The sequence below is a fragment of the Loxodonta africana genome, chromosome 18, assembly GCF_030014295.1.
Source record: "Loxodonta africana isolate mLoxAfr1 chromosome 18, mLoxAfr1.hap2, whole genome shotgun sequence".
NCBI classification, from domain to species: Eukaryota; Metazoa; Chordata; class Mammalia; order Proboscidea; family Elephantidae; genus Loxodonta; species Loxodonta africana.
In genome coordinates, this window is record NC_087359.1 from 48988644 (window position 1) to 48998535 (window position 9892).

The following is a 9892-nucleotide window of genomic DNA, read 5'->3' on the forward strand; positions in this document are numbered from 1 at the left end:
TAGTGGATGGGTTTTAGTATGCAGTTGCTTATAAATTTAACTTATTTTGCTATTTGTAACTTAGCAGTTGATTTCTGAATCCTGTTAAGTCTATTTCCTTGATTTTTCATCCTGCTCTTTTTTTCTAGGCTCATCCATTCTTCAGACACATTAACTGGGAAGAACTGCTGGCTCGGAAAGTGGAGCCTCCTTTTAAACCTCTGTTGGTAAGTATACGTGAAAGCATATAATTTGAGGGACCTGGCACTTTTTTTTTTTTTTGAGCCCTGGTGGCACAGTGGTTAAAGCACTTGGCTGCTAACTGAAAGGCTGGCACTTCAAACCCACCAGCAGCTCTATAGGAGAAGGATGTGGCAGTCTACGTCCATAAAGATTACAGCCTTGGAAATCTTATGGGGCAGTTCTTCTGTGTCCTATAGGGTCACTATGAGTTGGAATCAACTTGATGGCAGTGGGTTTGATGTTTGGTTTGGTACTCTTTTAGAGTGAGAAAAGCTCAGAGCAGTCTGAAGCATTATATTTATTAACAGTTAAAACTTTGGCCTACTCTCTTCTTGTCAGAATCTTAATTCTGTGCAGTCTTTTTAAGAACTAGTGCCAGCGGCAGTTACTGACTATATTAACTATTTTTTAATATAATGTTGGTTGCCTGTGACACTTAAATACTTCAGATAGTTTAGTGTTTTGTTTTGGTTTGCTTAACATTAACTCAACCACCTTTTAAATTTTGATTTTAATTTTTAAATTTTTTATTATTGTACTTTAGATGAAGGTTTACAGAACAAACTAACTTCTCATTCAACAGTACACACGTTGTTTTGTGACTTTGGTTACCAACCCCACGACATACCAATAATACTTTCCCCTTCTCGACCTTGGGTTCCCTGTTATTAGCTTCCCTGTCCCCTCCTGCCTTCTAGTCCTTGCCCCTGGGCTGGTGTGCCCCTTTAGTCTCCTTTTGTTTTTTGGGCCTCTCTTATTTTTGGCTAAAGGGCAAACCTCAGGAGTGATTTCATTACTGAGCTAAAAGGGTGTCCGGGGGCCATATTCTTGGGATTTCTCCAGTCTCTGTCAGACCAGTAAGTCTGGTCTTTTTTTGTGAGTTAGAATTATGTTCTGCATTTTTCTTCAGTTCTGTCGGAGACCTTCTGTTATGATCCCTGTCAGAGCAGCCGGTGGTGGTAGCCAGGCACCATCTAGCTGTACTGGACTCGGCCTGGTGGAGGCTGTGGTAGTTGTGGTCCATTAGTGCTTTGGACTAATCTTCCTCTTGTGCCTTTGGTTTTGTTCATTCTCCCTTGCTCCAGATGGGGTGATGATTTTCTGGAAACTTTTTCTTCAAAATATAGAATATATGTTTATGAGTAAATGAGTTAGTGTGTTAGTTCTTGTCTTTCTCCTACCTCAGAATTGGAGGAAATATAGTTTCTTTTTTCATCTCTTGGGATGTAAGCAGAGGAAGAGGAGGATGAGGAGGATTATTACAACAATTTGGTTTTAGAGCACAAGGTAATTTGCTTTAAAATTTCAAAATACACAATTGTAAGGAGAATAATTAGCCTTCATGTACCTACAACTCATCTTGTTTAAACACAAACGTAACTACCATGCCATCATCACACTTAAAATGTTGACAGTTTCCCCAATTGTTTTTCTTCCTTCCTTCCCTCCTTCTTCCTTCTTTCCTGTTGGTTTGTTTCAATAAGGATTTAATCAAGGTTTGTACATAGTTTGGTTATTATGTCTTTTAAGTCTCTTTTCATCTAGAGATTTCCTCCCCCAAATTCCCGCCTACCCCCCAGGGATTTGTTGAAGAAACGATGCTGTGGAGTTCCTCATATTTTGATTTTGCTGATTGTTATCCCTGTGGTGCCATCAACTACATTCGTCTGTTCGCTGTATTTTTAAGCACCCTGTAGTTAGGTCTAGGGGCATGATCCAGTTCAAATTAAACTTTAAGTATTGTGTAATTTGATCTAGAGGCATAACGTGTAATTATATTTCATCCAGTGATGTTAATGATCATTGAACCTTGTCTCTATCAGTGGTTTTTCAACCAGGGGTGATTTTGCCCTCCAAAAGGCAATATCTAGAGACATTTTTGGTTGTCACAACTTGGGGAAGAGGTGCTGTTGGTATCTATGGGGTGGAGGCTACAGATACTGCTAAATATCCTACAATGCCAGGGCAGCCCCCCATAACAAAGAATTATCAGGTCCAAAATGTCAGTGGTGCCAAGGTTGAGGAACTCTGGCCTAGTTCCATGATTCTATTTAAAAAAATTTATTTAAAAAGTTCCACGATTTTATTAGGGGTTTAAAAATAGTCTTACTGTAATACCATTACTCATTATTTATTCACTGGAATTCTTCCATTAGGAAACTTATTTCATCAATTGCTACGTACAGTTCATACAGGAAAGGCAAGATAAATGTTTGATTTTTTCTAGTTTTCAAAATAATGAATTTCCTAGCATTTTCTAAAATTAACCAATGAATTGTAATTTTTTTTAGTATCATTATCAACTCATGCATTTTAACATATATATGTTATATATCAAAAAACCAAACCCAGGGCCATTGAGTCGATTCCGACTCATAGCGACCCTACAGGACAGAGTAGAACTGCCCCATAGCGTTTCCAAGGAGCAACTGGTGGATCTGACCTGCCGACCCTTTGGTTAGCAGCCGTAGCACTTAACCACTACACCACCAGGATTACATCTATATATATATATGTATATATACATATATATGTATCTTAATACATTGCACGCAGTTGTTTTTATTGATGCTTCAGTTTTTCCCATCTTTGGATAGTGGCTACTGCTTCATGTTGGTTCCAGAGTCCTTTTGACATGACCACAATAGTCTGATGTTATACCAGAGAGCAAAACAAGGAAACTGATATTTTGTGCTCATCTTGTGTATTTCCTACCACAGCTGGAATCTGCCGTTTCTCCAAGGAGTCCTGGTTCCTTCTAGTGAGAAATGGAATTTAGAGATCACAACCTGGGCTGTAGGAGTGCCCAGCACTACTAGGTTGATCATTGTTGTGTCTTGAATGTTTTATTCAGAAGATTATTTTGTGAATAAGGTTAATGTGGTAGTTTTTTAGTATTAAATTAGTTCTTCCAAATTGATATTTACTTCCTATATCTGACCTAAGAATCTAACTATATATATTGGGAAAGAGAGAACAAATTAAAGAAACCAATCTGGTAGATAGAATTTAGGTGATAATACTCTCCCACTAGAAAATATACTCATTTAGATTAGGATATTTTGTTTGTACCTGGAAAAAGCTAAACGAGTGAAATCTAAATGAATGAAATAAGGGAAGAAACTTTAACTGGAGCATCTTACAAATGTGATTTGTGTTCTAATTCTGCTTCAGTGGTTTCTCAGGTTTATTACAAACCTGCAGTGACCATCTGAGCAAATTTTCTCCAAGAAGAGATTTAGCCAGTGGACTAGGGAAACTGAAGCTTTAAGAGAGGGGAAATTTGATATTCATATTTTTAATAGGAATGATAACTGTGTACTAAAATCTATTTTAATGCATGTTTAACATTTGAAGATGTAAATTGACCCTTAACACTGTCCACCTGCATTCATTTTTCAGTATGTGCCTGCTAAGACTATTTTGATATCACAGCCAAACCCTATGAAAGAGCTCTATCTAGAGCCTTCTCTAATGCATGCAGTGCATTGGATTGATATGCTTAATGTAGGCCATTAATTATTTTCTAATCATTTTGTTTTTATAAAGCAATCTGAAGAGGATGTGAGTCAGTTTGATTCAAAGTTTACACGTCAGACACCTGTTGACAGCCCAGATGACTCAACTCTCAGTGAAAGTGCCAACCAGGTTTTTCTGGTAAGTGAACGAAAGGATTTCCATGTAGCTATGGGAAAATCAAGTGTGAAGTTGGGCCTTTTTATAAGAGAAGTCAGCTTGCTTGTTTTGCAGTTCATATTTTTATAAGTAACCTGAGGTGTTTTGTTTTTTTAAAACCATCCCCTTAACCAGTGGTACCTATAAAATTGATTTTCATAAGCCAAGACTACATTTTATCAGAGTAGGTGTTTAGATTCTTTGGAGTGTATGATTCCTTTTTAGTTGGGCTACTGACTTAACATGATGTTTGGCTTAGGACCTCAACTGAAAACCACCTAGCCATAGCAGTGGGGGAAGAGGAGCTCACTGTAACTGTTTAATTCTTTTATTTATTTAGCCTTGCTAAAGAACTGTTCAATTCATGAAACAGCTACAGATTTATGGTATTGTTAACATAAGTCTGTTAGGGGAGTTTTAGCCTGTTTAATGGTTAGTATTTGACATTAAAATATATTCATTCACACGTGATAGTAAATAAATGCTCACTGTAGAAGTATCTGTATGGATTTATAGCTTATCTTCACATATGGAAAAGCAGAGTTTTCAAGATATTGATCAACAGAAATGGTGGATTTATATCAGATAGGCATATTATTTTGCCCAAGTATCATTTCTTACATTTATTTGTATTGTTCGGCTTATGTGTCACATGAACGTCCACCTCATAATGTGTCATTTGTTTAGTCGTTTCTTTTGGACTGCCTCTAGGGAGAATGGAATAATCTTCTGAGGAAAGTAATCCTTTGGGTGTTTTTTCCCTATTTATTTTGTTTCTGACTTCACTGGATTTGCCACAGAAGTATTATTAACTTAATTCTCAAACTTTTAGTTCCTACTGCTTACAGTATAACACACAATAATGTTGTATCTAATGGAGGGAGGTAAGTTCTAAAGTTCGCATGAATGCAAAAATTGTGTATACTCAAAATTACCCACAAATCATCATAGTACAGTAAGGTTTTAAGTAAATAACATTAACTTATTATTGAGCTTTTCATAATTACTTAAAATGGCTAACTAGTGAGCCCAAGAACTCACTTGATAGGACTTAGGTAGAATTCTATGTATGAAGTGGATCTCTTTAAAGATTAACAGAAATAGTAACATCCCACTTATCTGGAGATTGTGGTTCTAGCAACTTTAGTTCAAGGAAATTTAAATTCCTATTGTAATGCCCCATATACAGAATTAAAAGAAACTCAAACACGATTAAGGAACAGCCTCGTCCTCTTGGTAGTTACCCACTACAAGACGTGAGGAAATACCCTCTGAGGTCCACATAAAACTGTCACAAAGCATATGTACTACAGAATTGCACCTCACTCTTCAGGACTTCACGCAGAGCCATATTCAGTATTATTTACTGTAACTCATGGTAACCATGGTAATTGTAATGCCGAGCTCACAGATGACTAGAATAATAAATTAGAAGCGAAAGATGGGGCTGACTATTAAAGGGATGAATAGTGACAATGACAGTAAGAGAAATGACAGGTGATAGCTTAACAGCAAGAAACAAAAATGTGAGAACTAAAACTAACAAAACTGTACTTTTGCCTATTACAGTTGATGGTTTTTGTAATGCTGACCCTTATTCATCAAGAAAATACCAAATCAAACATTATCTAGTGTTGCTATAACAAATACCACAAGTGGATGGCTTCAACAAACATAAGTTTATTGTCTCACAGTCTGGTAGGCTACAATTCCAAATTCAGGGCGTCAGCCCTGGAGGAAGGCTTTCTCCCTGTGTGGACTCTGGAGGAAGGTCCTTGTCATCAATCTTCCCTTGGACTAGGAGTTTCTTAGTGCAGGGATCCTGGGTCCAAAGGACATCCTCTAGTCCTGGCACTACTTTCTTGGTGGTATGAGGTCCCCTTGTCTCTGTGCTTACTTCTCTCTTTTATATCTCAAAAGAGATTGACTTAAGACGCAACCTATTCTTCTAGATTGAGTCCTGCCTCACTAACATAGCTGCTTCTAATCCTACCTCAGTAACATCATAGAGGTGGGATTTACCACACACAGGAAAATCACCTCAGATGACAGAATGGTAGACAATCACACAATACTGGGAATCACAGCCTAGCCAAGTTGAAACACATTTTGGGGGGATATAATTCAATCCATGACATTCTTCCCATTGGCCCCTCAAAATTCATGTCATTGTCACATGTAAAACACATTCACTCCATCATATCATAGCAGAAGTCTTAAATCAGTTCCACGTCCAAAATTCAAAAATTCTTCTTTATCTGTGAAATCTAGAATCCAAGTTGTCTGCTTCCAAATTACAGTGGTGGAACACGCATAAGCTAGACATTTCCATTACAAATGGGAGAAATTGGAGGGAAAGAAAGGATAACAGGCACCAAGCAAGCCAGCAGAATACATTACATTAGTCTCAAGGCTTGAAAATAATCCTCTGTTCTCTGAGACCATTTAGACAATGGCCCTGCCCTCCAAACTCTAGGTATTGGCCACACTGTCTGGATTCTGAGTGGAGGCCCCTCGGCCCTGGGCTTTAGCTCCACCTTCCAGGTCCACTGGAATGGCAACTACGCTCCCTCGGCTTTGGGTGGCCCCATTCTCCTAGTTCATCTGAGCAGTGACTATACCATTTGAGACCCTAGAGGTTGTGGTGATACCTTTGAGACTGGGGCAGCTCTGCTTCTTGTGTTCCTTGTCTTTTCAGTTTTTGCTTCCTGTTTCCTTGGCCTCTTGGCCCCTCAGACCTCACTGCCTGTGTGTGCCCTGCTGGGTCAAGCGTTCCAGTGCTCTTGAGCTCCACCGATAAGTGATAAGTGCCTGGAGGCACCCCACTCCGCCAGTAAACATTGGCTGGAAGGCACTCAGCTCTTTTCTTCCATGAATTGGCAAGCCTAGCTCCACTGATAAGTGTCCATAGGCACCCCCACTCCATCAGGAAGCCTCCTGTGCAAAGGCACTTAGCTCTCTCGTTCCATGGGTTGGCTCCAGCGCCATCTCCTGCTGGTTTCCTGTTCTGCTGCTGCTGTTTCTCTGATGTTGCTTCTCACCAGTGTAAACAGCTCTCCTCATTTCCTTCTGAGTCCTCACCAGAATTGTCTGACATCCCTAATTGCACCAGCAGTCTCTTTAAGGCAATCTAGGCTTTTACTGTTAGGCACTTTGAAACTCTTCCAGCCTCTACCTATTCACGATTTCAAAACCGCTTCCACATTTTAGGTATCTGTTAGGGCAGCACCCCACTCTTCCAGTATCAAATTCTGCCTTAGTTACCTACTGCTGCTGTAACAGAAATACAAGTAGATGGCTTCAATGAACAGAAGTTTGTCTCACAGTCTAGTAGGCTACAATTCCAAATTCAGGGTGTCAGTTCCAGGGGAAACCTTTCTCTATCGACTCTGGAGGAAGGTCCTTCTTATCATCAATCTTCCCCTGAACTAGGAGCTTCTTAGCACAGGGACCCTGGGTCCAAAGGACATGCTCTGCTCCTGGCACTACTTTCTTGGTGGTATGAGGGCTCCCTGTCTCTCTGCTTACTTCTCTTTTTTATATCTTAAAAGAGATTGACTTAAGACACAACCTATTCTTTTAGATTGAGTCCTGCCTCATTAACATAACTGCCTCTAATCCTGCCTCATTAACATGATAGAGGTAGGATTTACAACACACAGGAAAATCACATCAGATGACAAAATGGTGGACAGTCACACAATACTGGGAATCACGGGCCTAGCCAAATGGACATACATTTTGGGGGAATACAGTTCAATCTGTGACACCAAGTTAGAGAATTCTAAGTTTACTTTGGCCTAATTGTGAGAAACTGTTCTGGGTGTGATCATCTTAGTTGCTGATATGCATGTGGCTGAATACCCTAGAATTTTCTTTACATATAACTAGGTATTTAACATCTTAATGTGAAATCTACATTTTACTACTCCTATCAGTGGAGTGGAATTTTGTTTGCTGGCATATGGGGCTTAGTAGATAGAGTTCTGCTTTCTTGAGGTCTGTGCCTCAAGAAATGGTTGGAAGGAAGTTAACAGGTATGGAAATGAGATAGGGAAAATAGATGGTGGAAATGAGATGGAGAATATACAGATTGGTGATTTTACATGTGCACCATTGTGTTGGTGTTGCAGAGACCGAACACCACCATTTCTTTAATGTATGTGAGAAAGTACCATTCTGTAGTCCACTGTTGCTTTCTTTCAGGGTTTTACATATGTGGCTCCATCTGTACTTGAAAGTGTGAAAGAAAAGTTTTCCTTTGAACCAAAAATCCGATCACCTCGAAGATTTATTGGCAGCCCGCGAACACCTGTGAGGTATTTCAGACTTTAATTTCACTGTTGTTTGTTTGTTGTGTGTTTTTAACCTGTAAGAGCATTACTTAAGAAATTTATGGCAGGTCATATAAATGAAAGATCTGTCATATTCTCCTTGTTTGACATAAACACAGCATCTACACCTTCTTATATTGCAAGCGACTACTCTGTGACTAATGGTGACAATGTTACACAGTTTACCTTCCCTCCTTAAAGCAAGGTACTACACTGGCAAATGGCCCTTTCTTTCACCAGTAGTTGTGCTGGATGCTGGGGAGACATATGATTAACACGGGAATTGTCCCTGTCATGATGAAGCATAGTTTAGTGAAAAAATTCACAATAAACAGAGAAGCAAGTACACACAAAACAACATGTAATTACAACTAGTGCCAAGTACTACATAAAAGAAAAGAGTGCAGTGGTAGAGAACAGAGAATAACAACTCATGGTGGTCAGAGAAAGGCCTCCTTGATGAAGTAACACTTAGAAATGGAGAGAAACAAAAAACAGAAGATACAGGAGTGGTACAGGTGGGAGAACAGCAAGTGCAAAAGCCCTGGGAGGAAAAAAAATGGCCTTTTCTTGGAAATAAAAGAGAGGTCAGCGTTCCTGGTGGTAAGTGAGGAGGAGGATGGCACAGATTTGGAAAAGCAATTTATTTTAAGTGCGGTGGGGCAGTGTTTTAAGTGGAGCGTAAAATGATTTGTTTTTGTTTTTTTTAATATCATTGACAGTTATAGGAAAGCAAATGTAGAGGTGAAGAGACCAGTTAGGAAACGCCAGCAGTTAATCTAGGGGAGAGACGGCTCAATTTTGCCTTTGTGCTAACCCACACAAAAATAAAATTAAATGAGCATAAATGTCATATTACCCCACACTGTTTAAATGTAAGGAGATTATTTCTTGTTGAGATGATCTTTGAGATTAATGAATGATAGCTCTTCTTGTCTTAAAGCCCAGTCAAATTTTCTCCTGGGGATTTCTGGGGAAGAGGTGCTTCAGCCAGCACAGCAAATCCTCAGACACCTGTGGAATACCCAATGGAAACAAGTGGAATAGAGCAGATGGATGTGACGATGAGTGGGGAAGCATCAGCACCACTTCCAATACGACAGCCAAACTCCGGGCCATACAAAAAACAAGCTTTTCCCATGATCTCCAAACGGCCAGAGCACCTGCGTATGAATCTATGACGGAGCAATGTTTTTAATGAATTTAAGGCAGAAAAAGGGGAGGATGTGTGAACATCCTGCAAGGTAAAGCAAGAAGACTCAAAATGACAGTCTCAAGGAGTCAGTGTCATTATATAGAACACTTTGAACAGAAGGAAAAATACACATGGATTTTTAAAAATCAATCAATGGTGCAAAAAAAGAAGGAAAAACTTAAAATAGTATTGTGGAACTCTTAGGCACATCAGTTAATTGATTCCTAGCGACATCTTCTCAACCTTATCAAGGATTTTCATGTTGATGGCTCAAAACTGACAGTATTAAGGGTAGGATGTTGCTTCTGAATCACTGTTGAGTTCTAATTGTGTCGAAGAAGGGTTATCCTTTCATTAGGCAAAGTATGAAATTGCCTATACTTGCAACTAAGGACAAATTAGCATGCAAGCTTGGTTAAACTTTTTCCAGCAACATGGAATCAAAAGACAGAAGAAACCTATCAAT

General features: G+C 39.2%; 1 protein-coding gene across 3 annotated transcripts in view; it reads left to right on the forward strand.

Annotated features, from left to right (window-relative positions):
- RPS6KB1 (ribosomal protein S6 kinase B1) overlaps positions 1-9572 on the forward strand; it is a 38754-nt gene extending 29182 nt beyond the window's left edge. For 2 of the 3 annotated variants that reach the window (XM_003414574.4, XM_023553522.2), the window contains exons 12-15: positions 129-206; positions 3772-3879; positions 8104-8216; positions 9175-9572. In XM_003414574.4, coding sequence (XP_003414622.1) covers positions 129-206; positions 3772-3879; positions 8104-8216; positions 9175-9412 — 537 coding nt within the window. In that variant the 3' untranslated portion in view covers positions 9413-9572. Of the gene's footprint in view, positions 1-128; positions 207-3771; positions 3880-8103; positions 8217-9157 lie in introns of all 3 variants that reach the window. The other variant, XM_023553521.2, reaches the window with a different exon arrangement.
- The last annotated feature ends 320 nt before the right edge of the window (positions 9573-9892 follow it).